The following is a 17,611-nucleotide window of genomic DNA, read 5'->3' as shown; positions in this document are numbered from 1 at the left end:
GCTACCACTGTGTCCTTCCCTGCCCAATACATACAGGCAAAAAGTCTCTTATTCACCATTTTATTGTGTAGATTCTCATGTTAGTGAAAGAGATAGTGCCAGAATGGATCTCAGCTGGTCCTTGTCCTTAGTTTAACTTCCACCTTCACAGGGACCTAAATACATTGGGTCCAAATGGATGCCCTGAGAAAGGGTAGGTTAAAGCAGGGCTGCACAGGGAGCCTAACCCTACATGTAGGCACAAAGGATCTGGCCAGGACCCAGCTCCCATCTTGTTGACTTCATCTTCCAGCTGCTCATCCCTCTGGAAGTCCCACAGCTTCTCGAAAGGGCAGGTCCAAGCATGTCCACACAGGAAGATCTTTTTAACTATGAACACCCATCCCCAGCTCTGAATAGAACTCCTACCAATATCCCAACATGTTTTTTTCTCCAACAAACCCCTCTCGCTTTGCCCTCTGCTACTTTGGAGGGCATTTCTCTCTCCTTGGTACTTACTGCCTTATCCCTCTTCTTTGAGGCCCATGCTCATTGCTCTTCCTTTGGGTTCAGTTCAAGGCTCTGGGGGCTCTTCCACTCACATAGTAAAGCTCACAACCTGCCTGGCAGCTAAGCTTCCCCTGCCGACTCACCAATCTATTGCTTTGTCCATAATGAGGAATGGGAGTAGGATGGAGGAAGGGGAGCAGAGGGTTCTTACCGTGAGAGGGTCCATGGCTGCACCCAGCTATGCAGGAAAGGACCAAAGGCATGAACTCCTCCTCTGTCTGCTCCCCTGAATGCATCTAGTATCTTCTTTCCCACTCATTCAAAACCCCGCCCCGGGCCCTCCCTTTGCCAGGACCAGCTGCTCCCCCTCTGCTTCCTGCCCTGGGGACCAAGGAAACTGGTGTTAGTGTCATACAATGAAATCCTCTGGGAAAAGGGAGAGAGTGCATAGTTGCTCAAAAAAGGTAGAAATAGAATTTGGACTATCATAGTTTGAGGGAACTTGGAGACCCTCTGGTCCAACTACCTCATTGTGTATAAGGGCAATGGGATTTGTGCAAGGTCCCTGGCATTATTCCCCAGTCATTAAACTATGTGGGCTCTATAACTACTTTGTGAGCAGCAGGTAAAGGGATTTTCTCTGTTTACAACAGTAAATTCTGGGCCCAAGATAAATAACTGTACTAAAGTCACATGGCAGTACGTGATTACAGCTAGGGCAGGAACTAAGGATATAAAAGCCAGTCTCATGCTCAAAACTTATCTTTCCAGAACACAATAGGCTCTTATCTGTCAGGCAGTATTTTTCTTTGGACTAGTCCTCAGTTTTCCTTTTAGGAAAATGGACATGAGGATATATACCATTCCTGGAGGGAAGGACATTCTGGACATTATCCCAAGGCCCTAAAGATTACCAGTTCCATCCCAAAAGTTCCAAGGGGGAAAAGGACAGAGCTGCTCTTAGGAGAATTGGGTGCCATGGTGACAGATCCTTGACAACTAGGAATGGGGAGCTGGGCCCAGTGGTACCCTAGGCGTGTCCTGAGGGAATAAATGAAGAGAGGAAGGGAGGACTGCCTTCATCAGTCCTTCTCAGCTGCCAAGAGATCCACTTTCAGGGCTAGGGGTATAGCTCAGCGGTACAGCCCTTTTCTAGGACACATGAGGCCTTTGAATTCCAGAAACAACAATAACAACAACAAAACAACAACAAAAAGAGAGAGAGGTGAGAGGTGAGAGACCTACTTCTCTGTCTTAGTCATAGTGGGGGCCCAAACCACAGGATTTCATGGCTCACGCTGGAAAAACCTCCCCACACACACTGGCATGTTCTTCTATTTCTCTTGCTGAGAACTGTAACTGGCAGATGGGACACTGGACCCAGGAAATGGGAGGTGAACTCTCTGGGGAGGACACCCACAGTACAGACTGGGATGAAGATGGTGAGGAGGGAGAAGCTGGGTGAGGCGGGGAGGTCTCTCCACAAGTGGCAGCATGCAGGGGAAGAATCTCAATGCTGAAGGAACCTAAGGGAGAGAGAAAGAGGTAAACACAATTGGGCCTGTTCTTAGGAAGGATGGCACCCCAAGAAGTCTGAAGGGAGCCAGGCATGGAGGCATATGCCTGTAATCCTAGCAACTCAGGAGGATCATAAATTCAAAGCCAGCCTCAGCAACTTAGTGAGGACCTAAGCAACTCAGCAAGACCCTGTCTCAAAAAATTAAAAAGGAATGGGGATGTAGCCTAGTGGTAAAGCATCCCTGGATTCAATCCTCAGTACAAAAAAAAAAAAAAAGAAGCCTGAAAGGTGTATCTACTGCCAAAATGCAGCTGTTCTTGTAGAAAATTTATCATGGCTAAATATGTGACACCTGAGAGACACTATCATGTATCTGTCAAACATTTATTAAGTATTCACTATGTGCCTGACAGTATGCTAAGAGCTGAAGTAAACAGACTATCCTTATGGAATGTAGTCTAGTGGTGAAGATAAACTGGGAACAAAAAAAATATTGACAGAAAGTAGGTGAGAAGTGCATAGTCCATGGAATTAAGAGAATGCTGCAGGAGCTCAACTGGGAGAGATTATTTGTGAAGATCAGAGAAGTTTTGGCAAAGAAGTACCATTCGTTCCAGGGGTGTTCTACCACTGAGCTACATCTCCAGCTCTTTTTTGTGGTACTGGGTATTGAACGCAGGGGCACTCAACCACTGAGCCACATCTCCATCCCTATTTTGAAGTTTATTTAGAGACAGGGTCTCAATGAGTTGATTAGCGCCTTGCTGAGGCTGGGTTGAACTCTCTATCCTCCTGCTTCATCTTCCCTAGCTGCTGGGATTATAGGCGTGTGCCACTGTGCTCGGCTGCAGCTCTTTTAATTTTTATTTTCTTTCTTTTAAAAAAAAAATATTTATTTTTTAGTTGTAGTTGGACACAATACCTTTTGTTTGTTTTTTTGTTTTAGGTGGACACAATATCTTTATTTTTATTTTTTATGTGGTGTTGAGGATCGAACCCAGGGCCTCACATGTGGTAGGCAAGTGCTCTACCGCTGAGCCACAACCCCAGACCCCTTAATTTTTATTTTCAAACAGAACCTCACTAAATTGTTCAGGGCCTTGCTAAATTGCTGAAGATGGCCTCAAACTTGTAACCCTCCTGCCTCAGTCTTCTAAGTCACTAGGATTACAGGTATATGCCACCACACCCAGCAAGAACTAACAATTTGAACAGAAACTTAGAGTAAGCAGAATTTGGACAGAGAAAAAAGTTATGAAGAAAATTCTAGGCTTTCTCTGACAGTGTTTTACATTGTTTGTGTTTAGCTTCTCCAGAGAGTTGGGGCCCTTGTCACTTCCTCAGCTTACCTGATGTGAAGGGAGCAGGTGCTCAATATAAACTTGTCTTGAATGACATTTGGCTAAAAATACATAGGTGGGACACATAGGTTACATAGGTGGGAACTGTAGAGATGACAGAGGCAAGGAGTCCAAATCCAAAAGTTTCTGCACAGTACCCCCAGATTTCCTATTCTTCCCTTAAGGAATGCTTAGTAATCACATGACCACCCTCCCAGACTGAAGCAGCTTACCTGCACAAATGGGGCATTGTTCACTATTCTGGACACCACTGTTTTGGGCCTGGGATTGGTATTCTCTTTGCCTTGCCTTTACTGTCCCCTTCCTGTTCAGCCGGGAGTTTGAGTTGGTCAAAGGCCTGTAAGAAAAAGCTATCCGTGAAAAGCTATAAGGGCTGAAGGAATCTAGAATTAGAGCAAAAAGTATTTAGAACAGTGATGTTGACCTAGTAACACTGGGTTGGAGTGATAGTTTTCCCATTTGACATACCAGATTTAAAGGACTTTTTTTTTTTTTCCTTTTGTAGTACTGGGGATTAAACTCAGAGCCTCTTGCATGCTAGGCAAGTAATCAACTACTAAGTACAACCCTAATCATTTTCATGTTGAAATAGGGTCTAAGTTGCCCTTGCCTTGAACTTGCCATTCTCTTGCCTAAGCCTCCTGAGTAGCTGGTATTATAGGTGTGTGTTACCCTGCTGGGTGAAGGAAATCATTTAACCTTTGAACATCTGACAACAGAGCTTCTGGGGCTGGGGGGTATAGTTCAGTGGTAGAGGGTTTGCCTGGCATGAAGACCCTGGGTTTAATCCCCACTGAAGAAAATGAAACCAAAAAAACCCCAGAGCTTCTATTATTGTTCTTAGATTTAAATCATTTATTTCTTTTCTTTTTAAATTTATTTTTTAGTTGTAGTTGGATACAATACCTTTATTTTACTTATTTTTATGTGGTGCGGAGGATCGAACCCAGGGCCTTGCTCATGCTAGGTGAGCGCTCTACCACTGAGCCACAACCTCAGCCCTATTTATTTTCTTTTTACACTTTTTTTTCTTTTAAGTTGTAGATGGGCATAATACCTTTATTTTGTTTACTTATGTGGTGCTGAGGATTGAACTCAGTGCCTCATGCATGCGAGACAAGTGCCCTACCACTAAACCACAACCCAGCCCTATTTTTTTAAAATATTTTTTTAGTTGTAGTTGGACACAATACCTTTATTTTATTTATTTTTACGTGGTGCTGAGGATCGAACCCAGTTGCCTAGCCTATGCTAGGCGAGTGCTCTACTGCTGAGCTAGAATCCCAGCCCTTAATTATTATTATTATTTTAATATTTATTTTTTTGTTTTAGGTAGACACAATATCTTTTTAATTTATTTTTATGTAGTGCTGAGGATTGAACCCAGTGCCTCGCACATACCAGGCCTGCGCACTATCACTTGAGCCACATCCCCAGCCCCATTAATTATTTTTTAATTGATGTATCATACACATACCATAACATTACCCCCTACCTTTTTTTTTTTTAGTATTGGGGATTAAACCGAGGGGTGTTTAACCACTGAGCCACATCCCCAGCCCTTTTTACTTTTTATATTGAGATGGGTCTTGCTAAGTTGCTGAGATTACAGATAAGTGCCACCATGCTGGGCCCTTCATTTTTTTTTTTTTTTTTTTAAAGGCATAGACAGAGGGCTGGCGATATAGCTCAGTTGGTAGAGTGCTTGCCTCACATGCACAAGACCCTGGGTTCAATCCTCAACACCACACACACAAAAAAAGCATAGACACAGGTTTATAGGAAAGTAGAAGTATATTTACAGGAGAATATGGGTTATCTCCAGAAAGAAAGTCTGAAATTCACCCTTTTAAAATGTGAACTTTGGGGGCTGGGGATGTGGCTCAAGTGGTAGCACGCTCGTCTGGCATGCGTGCGGCCCGGGTTCGATCCTCAGCACCACATACAAACAAAGATGTTGTGTCTGCCAATAACTAAAAAAATAAATAAATAAATAAATATGTTTAAAAAAAAAAAAATGTGAACTTTGGCCAGGTGCAGTAATATACCCTGGAATTCCAGCTACTTAAAAAGTTGAGGCAGGAGGATTGCAAATTCAAGGCCAGCCTCAGCAATTTGGCAAGGGCTTAAGTAACTTCGTGAGATCCTGTCTCAAAGTAAAAAAGGACTGAGAATATATGTAGCTTAGTGGTAAAGTACCCCTGGGTTCAAGTCCCAGTACCTCCTCCCCGCAAAAAGAGTGAATTTTGGCAGGCTATAGTGGGCCAAGTCTATAATCCCAGTTACTTGAAAGGCTGAAACGCTGAAAAAGGAGGATTACAAGTTTGAGAACAGCCTAGGCATCTCAAAATAAAAAATCAAAAGAAATGGAATATAGCTCAGTGGAAGAGTGCCCCTGGGTTCAATTCCCAGTACCCACCCTCAACAGGTAAATTTAGTATCTTCACCAAGTCAAGTAACCACAACTATATCTAATTCTGGCAGGTTTTTACTACCCCCCCAAAGAAATCCCAAACCCATTAGCAGTGACTCCCCATTCCTCTGTACTACAATACTTATATATACTTCGTGTTTCTATGGATTTATCTATTGTGGACATTCTGTATAAATGGAATCCTACTACATGTGGTCTTTTGTGATGGACTTTTTTCACTCAGTGTTTTCAAGGTTTTTTCATATTAGAACAGGTATTATACAATACATCTAAAATACTAAATTCACCTGGGTATTGGGGATTGAACCTAGGGGCACTCTACCACTGAGCTATATTCCATTCCTTTTGATTTTGTATTTTGAGATGCCTAGGCTGGTCTCAAACTTGTAAACCTCCTTTTTCAGCATTTCAGCCTTTCAAGTAACTATAACCATTCCTTTTTCATGGACAAATAATATTCCATTGTGTATATATACACTACACTTTGTTTATCCATTCACCAGTTGATGGATATTTGGGTTGTTTCTACTTTCCAACTATTGTGAATAATGCTGCTATGGACATATAAGTTATGTGAATACCTGTGGGTATACACTAGGCATAGAATCACTGAATCATGTGGTAACTCTATCTTTAGGTTTCTGAATTGCCAAATTGTTTTCCAAAGCAGGTGCACTATTTTATTTAACTTTGATTTTTTTTCCCCCCAGTGCTGGGGATTGAACCAAAGGCCTTATGAATGCCAGGAAAATATCTACCACTGAGCTATGTTCTCAGTCTAAGCTGCGCTGTTTTACATTCCTACTGGTAATTTATAAAAGTTCCAATTTCTCTAAATCTTTGCCAACACTTGTTATTGTCCATCTTTTTAATTAGTCATCCCATTTCTCTGATGGTGACTGATGCTGTGCATCTTTCATGTTTATTGGTCATTTTACATCTTCTTGAGAAAAAATTCTATTCAGATTCTTTGTCCATTTTTTAAAAAATATTGTTTTAATTGTTGATGGACCTTTATTTTATTTATTTCTATGTGGTGCTGAGGATCGAACCCAGTGCCTCAGACATTCTAGGCAAGCACTCTGCCACTGAGCCACAACCCCAGCCCTCCTTGTCCACTTTTACAATTAGGTTATCTTTGTATCGTTGATTTAGAAGAGTTCTTTATATATTTTATATTTAAGAGATATATATAAAATATGTAATATAATATACAAATATTTTCTCCCATATTCAATGGAATATCTTTTTATTTCCTTGAAAATGACTTTTGAAGCAGAAAAGATTTAAATTTTTATGAAATCCTTGAGACGCAGTGTACTCATCTACAGATTCTGGCTCCCTATAGGGCTGCCTTCTTGCCTGATGACACACGGACAAGTACTTGTTTCTCTTCTAAGTTCTAGACTAAGAGCTCAAGACCCAGACCCAAGGGTGCTCTCTGACCTACCTGACGCATGAGTGGGTGGAGAACAGCTGTAGAAGGATGATAAGGTTTGGGGAGGTGATTTGGCCTTTCACGTTGACCTACTTACCTTTGGTCCTGCATTTTTCGTCTCTTTGTCCTGCCAACATCATTCTCTGAGTCCTCCTCCTCTGCTCTGGGCACTGTGTTAGAAATGCTCATTAAAGATAGCTCATTCACAAAAGGTTTTCACATATCATGTATCTTCTTTGAAGAATACCGTTTCCACCCTCTTTGCCTGGTTAATTCTCACTCTTCAAGTCTTAGATGAAATGCTATTGCCTATGAGTCGTTTTTCCTGGATTCTCTAATCTAATTCTAATCATCCTATTATGATTTTCCTTCGCTGTACTTATCACTATTTTAGTTTCAGATTTCTTTGTGTGACATGGGTACGTATCTCCTCATTAGGGTAGAATCATTGCTATTTTATTTACTGTGATAACATGGCACATGCTTGTCATGTAAGAAATGTTCAATAAATATCTGTCAATGAGTGATAACAAAATTTAGTAACTGTCATCTGTCTAGTTATTCAGAATTTAAGAGACATTTTGTACAGCATTTAATATCAAAGTGCTTTTATAGCTCTGGAGCTCAGTATGTAGTAAATGTCCCAAAATGGTTGGTTCCATTCCATTTTCCTTCTCTTAAAATAATAAACTATGTCTTTCATTATATGGAAGACAGCTTCTGAGAGGACTCCCATTGATTGCTGTCTCCTGATATTCATGTCTCTCCCTGAGTGTGGCCTGGACCTAATGACTTGCTTCTAAAGAACAGCATATGACACAAGTGATGGGATGACATAATCTGTCAGTTTCTTGCAACATGCTGTAGCATGTGCACACTCCCTCTCTCTGGCACTCCATTTTGCCCTCTTGTTTGTTCACTAATGAAACAAGCTACCACACTGTGAGATACTTTATAGAGAGTATTTCATGGCAGAGGAAAAAATTTTTTTTTTTTTTTTTTGTACCAGGGATTGAACCCAAGGGTGCTTAGCCACTGAACCACATCCCCAGCCCTTTTTTAATATTTTATTTAGAGACAGGGTTTTGCTGAGTTGCTTAGGGTCTCACTAAGTTGCTGAGGCTGGCTTGGAACTTGTGATCCTCTTGCCTTAGCCTCCTGAGCCTCTGGGATTATAGGCATGCACCATTGTGCCTGGATAGCAAAGGAATTGAAGGAACCACAGTCCAATATCACATGAGGAAATGAATCTGACCAACAACCATGTGTGTGGGTTATGAAGCAGGCCCTTTCTAGCTGAGCACTGAGACGGCTACAGCCTTGTGACAGATCCAGAGCTAGAGGACCCACCTAAGCCATGAGTGGATTCCTAATCATCACGGACCATAAGATGATTTTGAGGTAATCTGTTACACAACAAAAAAGAATCAATATTTCCTATTTTTGCAATAAAATTATACATTCATTATTTCACTAATTTGTTTAGTCCTTTGAAATGATAGGCAAACCTTTTCCTTTAAAAAATTTTCCCAATGAAACAACAAACTATCCTGTGTTTTTAACTTTTTGTTGATAACCTTATTGGTTTTCTCTTTCTTGCTATTTGGAAAAATAAAAAGAACAGAATGTTAGAGTGACTCAAAAATGTAACCTCTTTGAACCTTACATTCTTTGTAAAATGAGGACATAAGTTTGTTGTGAACATTAAATAGGTAAAGTTGGTAAAAGTGCCTAGCAATGTCTGGTGCAAAACAGAACCCCAAAAGTCTTTTTTTTTTTTTTAATATTTATTTTTTTTGGTTTTTGGTGGATACAATCTCTTTTTTTTAATATATATATTTAAAATTATAGATGGACCCAACACCTTCATTTTATTTATTTATTTTCATGTGGTGCAGAGGATCAAACCCAGTGCCTCATGCATGCTAGGCGAGCACTCTACTACTGAGCCACAATCCTAGCCCCACCAAGAATCTTTTAATTATTTCTTCTTTTCTCATTAAACTACACTATTCTGCCACCTTATTTCTCCAATAAACTCCAAACCCCATCACTCTTTAATTGTCTTTCTGAGATGACCACAGAATAAGGATACTCTAAGAAGTCTAGGTATTTAGTTTAATCCCTTCACTTTTAAGACAAGGGAACTGAGGCCCAAAGAGATAAGGATTTTTGATTTAGGTCAATGCTCTTTCAATCATTATATATTATTTGACTTCTCTTCTCTGCTGACAATAGTTTTTTTTCTTTCACATGAAGTACTACTTGTGAGCCATCCATGTACAGCAGTGGTGGATTCAAGAAAGGACATTGCTAGGAACATTAAGGAGCAGGTTACTAGGCCTTACCTGCTTTCTTTGGAAGACTGGGACCTGGTTCTGCATGATTGCTCTTTGGGCTTGCCACACTGGCTGAAGGTGCCCTGTGGGCTGCAGAAAGCACCATATGGGCTGAACGCCCCAGAGTCCCTGGTTGTAGCTGCTTTAGGATATCCTTGAGCTCTGAAATCTTCTTAGAGCTTCTGCAGAGAAATAAGAGTTAATAATTTCACTTGGAACACAGATCCCGTTCTGCTCACCCAAGTTGCTGGCATCTAGTGAGAAAGCCAGTTTGATATATGGGTAGGGTTAGGGCGAGAGAGATGTGATTAATTAGGGAAACCCAGGCTGGGCTTGTGTGCTTGGGAGTGACATGGTAGCCTTTCTCTTCTAGGAGAAAGATCTGAGAAGTGACTGGTAGATCTTTGCTCTGGCAGCTACATACGTCTGGGGTTCTGGGAAGAATGTCCTCCGGATAGAAGGATTAGCCAGCCAGGGTTGAGGATGCGACTCCTGAGTGTCAGAAGAGCCCTGAGAACAGAGAAATATGGAATATCAAGATCCACCACCAGGGGACACTGTCACCTAGGAACTCATCTTAGTGAATGTATCTGCTGTAACTTATACATGGTATATTGGCAGATGTGTGCAGACTCTCAAATTCTCTTCTGGTTCTATGATATAAGATTCTGTGATTTTGTATATTTAGTTCTCCAATGCAAAGAGTTTTGCCATGACCATGAAAACCCCCATGGATAAAAAAAAATACACCTATTGGAAAAAACAGGGCTATAGAGACTGATATCATGTGCAAACTTTTGTTTGTCATGTTCAAACTTTCAAAAATATGTATATTTTAATTGTCCATATATAAAATTGATTTAAGCCATTCATCTCTATATATCTTTTTATACCTCTATTTTTAATTTAATTAATTAATTTATTTTTATGTGGTGCTGAGGATCGAACACAGGGCCTCATACGTGGTAGGCAAGCGCTCTACTGCTGAGCCGTCTATATATCTTTGAGAGAAAAAAATAATATGTATGTATTTATTTGATAATACTGTTTAATTAACAGTATGATTCATTTTGTGAACAATTTTGTTCATGTGCAATAAAAGCCTACCACATTTGGTCATCATTTCTAGCTACCTATAAAGAGATGTTTATATATATATATATATATATATATATATATATATATATATATACACACACACACACACACACATGTATAAATGTGCACATATATAGATATCACATGATCATTTCTACATAGATTTTTATTTAGGTAGTACACTACAGTTTATAATTCTTTGTCAAAGCAATGCATCTGTGAGGTGGGGTTGTGGCTCAGTGGTAGAATGCTTGCCTAGCCCTCACAAGGCACTGGGTTCAATCCCTAGCACCACATAAAAAACCTAAATAAACAAAGGCATTGTGTCCATCTACAACTAAAAATATTTTTTTAAAAAATGCACCTGTCATTATTGACCTTTTCATTTTTTCAAATTTCCTTTTTTCCCTTAAGTTAAAAAGAATAATTGGGTTGGGGATGTGGCTCAGTGTCATAGGCTGCTTTCCTAGTAATGTGAGGCCCTGGGTTTGATCCCCAGCCCTACAGAAAGAAGCTACATCTCCAGCCCTTTTTTGTAATTTTTTTAGAGACAGGGTCTCACTGAGTTGCTTAGGGCCTTGCTAAGTTGCTGATGCTGGCTTTGAACTCATAATCCTCCTGCCTCAGCCTCCCAAGCTGCTGGGATGTGCCACTTCATTTGGCTTATTATGGATTCTTCTAAAGGTAAATGTTTTTATAAAGTATGACTTGACCTCATTCTGAAAGCTTGGAAATTAGTATTTTTATTCACATTGACTGTTTACTATTTCTTTTCTTTCTTTCTTTTTTTTTTTTTGCATTTCTTTATTTTATTTTATTTTATTTTTTTATTTATATATGACAGCGGAATGCATTAAAATTCTTATTACACATATAGAGCAATTTTTCATACCTCTAGTTGTATATAAAGTAAAGTCACAACAATTCGGGTCTTCATACATGTTCAATGTTTACTATTTCTAATTGTCATTATAAACTATAATTATTTTTAAAATATTTTGTTTAATTTTTGAGGATTTTAGTTTTTTTTCTTTACATAATTGCATGAATTTTATTTTATATTTTCTGGTGCTGGGGATTAAACTCAGAGTCTAATACATGCTAGAGTACCACCGAGCTATATCCCCAGCCCTGCCACATGAATTTTAGAGTGAATACTACTAGAAAGGGTAACTAACTAGATATGTGTTTGGAGATAATTATTTAACCTTAATTCTACATGAGATCGATCATTAGAATTCAGCTTATGAGCACAGGCCAGGTGGAGTCAAGCAGCTTGGGTTCAAATCCTCTCCAAGAATTAGCAGTGTGACCTATTTTCTTACTAGAATATTTGTGATCATAATAACTCTATTTCAGAAGGTTAAAAGCTGTTATGTTTTGCTTTCACTCCAATATACCAATTAGAATTACACTGTAGAAAAAAAGGCCTATGACATTTTAGATATCTTAAAATTATAAAACTGAGTATCACCAATGGTTTCCAAATACCAACTGGCTCTTGTCAGAATGTTTTACACTGCCTTTTCTTATGATTTCATGCGGTAACTACATGTGTGTTTAACTCTATTCACTGTTCAGTGCCTTACTGACTCGGCTCTGGAGTTGTTAACTTTCTTTCTTGCAAGCCAATCAAGGTTGTGGAAGTGCAGAGTAATTCAACAGCCAAAATGAAAGAAATTCTGGAAATCCCTTATTTATCCGAAAAGTAAGGTGATCATATATATGTCCTGGTTTGTCTGGGACAGTCCTGTAAATATTTTTTCTTTCTCTTTCTTTCTTTCTGTAGTGGGGACTGAACCCAGGCTAACTGAACTCTACCATTGAGTTACATCTTCAATCCCTTTTATTTTGAGACAGGATCTTGCTAAATTGCTGAGGCTGGCTTCAAACTTGAGACACTCCTATCTCAGCCTCCAGCTGGTATTATAGGTGTGTGCCACCATGCCTGGCTTCCTAAATTTTATTTATTTATCTATCTAGCTATTTATTTATTTACTTACTTACAGTATTGGGGATTAAACCCAGGGCCTCAAGAATGCTAGGCAAACACTCTGCCATTAAGCTACCTCCTCGGCCTTCCCAGGCCCATTTTAAAACATTTTGAGATAGGCATTAAATTGCCCAGACTAACCTTGAATTTGTGATCTTCCTGAGTAGCTGGGATTATAGGTGTGTGCCATTGAGCTGGGCTCATTACAAATATTAACAGTACTCTCTTTTGCCTTTAAAGTGTCTTGGTTTGAATAATAATACTTTATGTGACTATCTGCGACTCCCCTCCAAGGGTCCTTTACACAATGAACTTTTTTACCAGGAAATGTTCTAGGTGCCAGGAATACATTTATAGAACAAGACAAACGGGTCCCTAATTTCACAGAGCTTCCATTTTATTGAAAGGCCAGGGTCATGGAGATTTAGCTCCATTCACGTCAGCTCCGGGCCCTGCAATCCTGGAACCTGGCTCACTCACTTGCACTTCCCTGTGTAAGGGAGAGAAGGGGAAGAGTTCATTCCTACTTGTAAGAAAGGGCAGCATGCCCACCTGTGCTTGTGTGCAGTGTGTCTACCCCTCATTATCAAGCACCAGCTTTCTAACCCAAAACCCTCAAAGGGAGGGAAAATACTAAATCCTGGTTCTACCCTAGTACATACCTGGCTTAGCTCAGAGCTCACAGGGACTGAGAGATCCATCACAGGGTCATCTGAGGAGTCCAGAGAGGAACGCACCCGCAGAAAGGCCAGGCCAAAGGACTGATGACGTGTGAACGGTTGGGAACAAGTCAGGCGAAGTCGATCCCATGATTCTCCTGAGGCTGGAGCCAGGAAATCATCTCAAGGAAAAAAGAGAAACAAACTGAGGGGGAAAATGAATTAATGGAGGGAAAAAAATAAAAGAAAGTTTATCCCAAGGAAAGAGAAGACAGGTTATACAGAGCAAATTTCAACAGGACGAAGAATGAAGACGACCAGTAAATATTCCCCTCAGGTTTAGGTGCTCAGGGAATGGTAATACCAAGTAGTCCTGTTAGGGCTCTTTCAGACCCAGTTCCTTGCCTTCTGACCATCACTCCCCCATTATGCTTCCACACCATTTCCAGCCTGGGTACATCCTTATTCTACAACTCTCTAGGGACCTCATCAATATCTCAATCAACCAAGAGGCATCTGTGGTGCTAGGGTATGGGGAAACAGCTTGCTCATGGATTAGCTGAGATATCAACACTTCCCGAACCACAAGACCTCAACCTCTCTCACGATGCTATACGTCCTGCACATTCACTCACTCATAGTATGAAACACTGATGTTACAAACTCTTTAATTTCTAACACAACTCTAATTTCTAACACTATCCAGTCAGGACTTCATCCTCTCCACCTCACATGCCCCTCCAGTATCATTCTTCCTTTATGACATTACAAACACCTTCAATTTAAACACAGACAAATCTTTACTAGGCTCTAAATCCCTAGAGGACAGGAATCAAATCCTATGTTTCTTTTGCAGTGCCCACTGAGCATATCTACATAAACAGAATTCAGAAAACACTATATGCTACATAAAATATAACCATTATGTAGCCTTCTGCTACTTACATCTATACTTATATACATTTATACAAACCAAAAACATAGTAATTAACATGTGTTTTGTTTCAGACTCTACAAGTCACGGGAAATACCAATCATACAGTAGCTAATAAACATCCCCAGCTATGAGGCATCCTCGTCACGAAGAATTCACATACAAGCATGTCACTCACTAATTAATCTACTTCTTAGGAAGTAGCCTAAGATAACTAAGCCCTTGAACAGGCTCCCTCCCACAATCTATACTCCAAAGCACTTACATCCTCTCTAGTACTGCATCCTTCTTACTCGGGAACATACCCCCCTTCTGCTGTTGCCCTCTTTACCATTTTTAAACATGCGGACCCCTGAGCGGTTCTTCCCCTGCTTTGAATCGGTGAGGGACATTAGTGTGGTTGCAGGGAGCAGGGTGATGAAAGGTCTGTCTAGGGACCAGGAAGAACGGCCCACATCAATTTGCAGGAAAGCACAGCCACAGTTACCTGGGGACAAAAGGATGAGAAAAGGATAAGTGCGATAGAAATAATTATACACAAGGGAACTGGACGGGAAGAGGACATTCCTCATTCTAAAACTAGCAGGTAGTCAGAAAGGTCTGGCAACATGTGGAGTCACACAAGGAACCAATAATTTAATGATAACACAAAGGTTCTGTATCAGGCTACATGACAACATGGAATTACACTAAATGACCATGGGAAGATCCAGCAGAGACTTGCTGCTTCCCTGTCCTGGGCCCTGAAAGCAGTGCCAAATTCTGTTTCTCTTATATCCTTGCTAGGAAGCCCAACATCTTTCTGTCCTAACAAAGTTGGCACCAGATGACTTTGTCAATTCTCTATTTCAAAGAATTCTTAAGTCAACCTTTTCCTATGCACAGTTCACCTTACCAGTAATCCTCAAACACTAATATTTAGAGGTGTATACAAATTCTATTTGTTGGCATTTATAATTAGGCCAATGTCCTAAGGCTTTACACAGATCACACAGATCAAAGCCGAACATTGCATAGTTCAAGGAGCTCCATTCACACTGTATTTCATATGAATGGAGACCATGGAGTTCTCCAACACCAAATCGGCCCCAAGGGCAAAGGCCACATTTCTCCTTCACACCTGTGCAGGGCTTATTCCAGAAGGCTGCTTGGCTGGAATGAACTAAGACCTCTGAGTAGTGGGGTTAGAGGGGAATATCACTCCAGTGTCTTACCTCAGAGGCCCCAGGGAACTCACTCACCTACATCAATATAGCTAATAGGCACTGCCCTCTCCAGCTGTAGTTCCACTTTCAGTTGCCCACTCTTGTCCTGAGGGCAGCTGAGCCAAGGCCTCCCCTGACTATCTGGGTTCAGCAAGTTCTCCACAGGATACTTGGGATCCTAAGTCAGAGAGAGAAGGAGAGAATCAGGAACTTTACTAAGTCTATGGGGAAAAATATGCCCATGAATAAGGCATCCCTATAATCCCAAGTCTTTTAAAGCACCCTAACATTATAGAAAGGCACCAGATGGGAATCCACAGTAACACAGGAACCATGTACCAAGAGATTTAGATACCATCTACCTCTATCTATTTACCAGACTCCCTCATTTAATCCTACATGTTTATTATTATTACTTCTTAGTTAGTAAATCAATAAACTGAAGTTTAGGGAAGCTCGGAAACTTACCCAAGGCCTCATGCCAGATAACCAACCAAAGCAGGTTTCTAAAACCAGAGCTTTTAACCATTACACTCTACTAATGTCTTTGATTTATCAGCTATTTCAGACATTTTCTTATGTTTATAACAATCCTAAAAGGGCAAAGATTTTTTTTTAAAGAAAGACAGAGAGAGAGAGACAGAGAGAGAATTTTTTTAATATTTATTTTTTAGTTTTCGGCGGACACAACATCTTTGTTTGTATGTGGTGCTGAGGATCGAACCCTGGCCGCACGCATGCCAGGCGAGCGTGCTACCGCTTGAGCCACATCCCCAGCCCCAAAGATTTTTATTCTAAGTTTACAATGGATGCTATATATAAAGTGATTATTCCAAGACAATAATAGTGATATATTTACATAGAAAGAAATTCTGAGTTTTAACCCAAAGTCAGATACTTTTCGGTTGAGAGGCCTTAAACAAACTACTTCCTCTTTGGATCAAAAATTTTTCATCCATAAGGAGAGCGGGGAAGCTAGACACATTTTTTAATAATTTTTTTTAAGAGAGAGAGAGAGAGAGATATATTTTTTTAATATTTATTTTTTAGTTTTCAGTGGATACAACATCTTTATTTTATTTTTATGTGGTGCTGAGGATTGAACCCAGCGCCCCGCGCATGCCAGGCGAGCGCGTTACCACTTGAGCTACATCCCCAGCCCTAGACACATGGTTTCTAACCATGTTATTCCAGCAATAAAATCCACCCCCTCCTTTTTTTTTTTGGTGGTGCTGGGGGTTGAATCCAGGGCCTTGTGCATGCAAGGCAAACACTCTACCAACTGAGCTATATCCTCTGCCCCAAATCCCCTTTTTTAACTGAAATCTTATACTGAAGCATGTTATGTGTGTGTTTGAATATTTTTTTCAACAAATAGAAGCAGAGCTCTGGTTAAAGCACAGGTTGGGGGGATGCCTAGAGACATACTTGTCCTCCCTCCTTTCAATTTCTAGAAGTTGGCCCCCACATAGTAGGGTTGGAAACCACAATATTGGAAGATGGATAATTACTTCATTTCATTTATTATTGTAGTTGTACTGGGGATTGAACCCAGGGGTGCTTTATCACTGAGCTATATCCCTAGCCCCTTATATTTTTCAGTTTGAAACAGGGTCTCACAAAATTGCTGAGGCTGGCCTCGAACTTTCAATTCTTTTGCTTCAGCCTGCTGAACGGCTGGGATTACAAGCATGTGTCACCATGTCCAGCTTCTGGCATTTTTTTTTTTTTAATACAAATGAATCAGTCTTACCTAAAATTTTATTTTAGTCTGTTAGTACTATTTGTTTAAATTGCTCACACAAAATACATTCCATCTAAAAAGGAAATATAAAGTTCTTCTGGCAGTCCAAAAATAATTGATAGGGCCTATCCAAAGGTCTTCCACTACAGTTTAAAGAAAATCTAAAAGTAGTTTAAAACAAACTGGATGTTTTATTCTCTGGGCCATAAGAGATTTTCAAAATCACTTTGATTTTTTTGAATCCCATCAATTGTCAATCATAGCAGGAAAACCCCTAAGCTGATTTCTGATAATAAAGTTATCAGAGAAAAGAAAAACACACACACACACACACACACACACACACACACATATATATATATATATATATATATATATACTTTTTTTTTTTTTTTTTT

At 40.1% G+C, this 17,611-nt stretch overlaps 1 protein-coding gene across 2 annotated transcripts in view; it reads right to left on the bottom strand.

The window, feature by feature from the left end:
- Xndc1n (XRCC1 N-terminal domain containing 1, N-terminal like) overlaps window positions 1-17,611 on the bottom strand; it is a 43,575-nt gene that overhangs the window by 17,133 nt on the left and 8,831 nt on the right. The window contains exons 3-11 of one of the 2 annotated variants that reach the window (XM_048788140.1): window positions 15,506-15,647; window positions 14,596-14,751; window positions 13,334-13,512; window positions 10,005-10,090; window positions 9,590-9,762; window positions 7,339-7,411; window positions 3,582-3,706; window positions 1,910-2,015; window positions 870-915 (exon numbers count right to left, since the gene is read on the bottom strand). In XM_048788140.1, the coding sequence (XP_048644097.1) occupies window positions 870-915; window positions 1,910-2,015; window positions 3,582-3,706; window positions 7,339-7,411; window positions 9,590-9,762; window positions 10,005-10,090; window positions 13,334-13,512; window positions 14,596-14,751; window positions 15,506-15,647 (1,086 nt within the window). Of the gene's footprint in view, window positions 1-46; window positions 2,016-3,581; window positions 3,707-7,338; window positions 7,412-9,589; window positions 9,763-10,004; window positions 10,091-13,333; window positions 13,513-14,595; window positions 14,752-15,505; window positions 15,648-17,611 lie in introns of those variants that run through there. The other variant, XM_048788139.1, reaches the window with a different exon arrangement.

The sequence above is a fragment of the Marmota marmota genome, unplaced genomic scaffold (genome assembly GCF_001458135.2).
Source record: "Marmota marmota marmota unplaced genomic scaffold, marMar, whole genome shotgun sequence".
Taxonomy (NCBI): Eukaryota; Metazoa; Chordata; class Mammalia; order Rodentia; family Sciuridae; genus Marmota; species Marmota marmota.
This window is presented reverse-complemented; position numbering and strand designations above follow the sequence as displayed.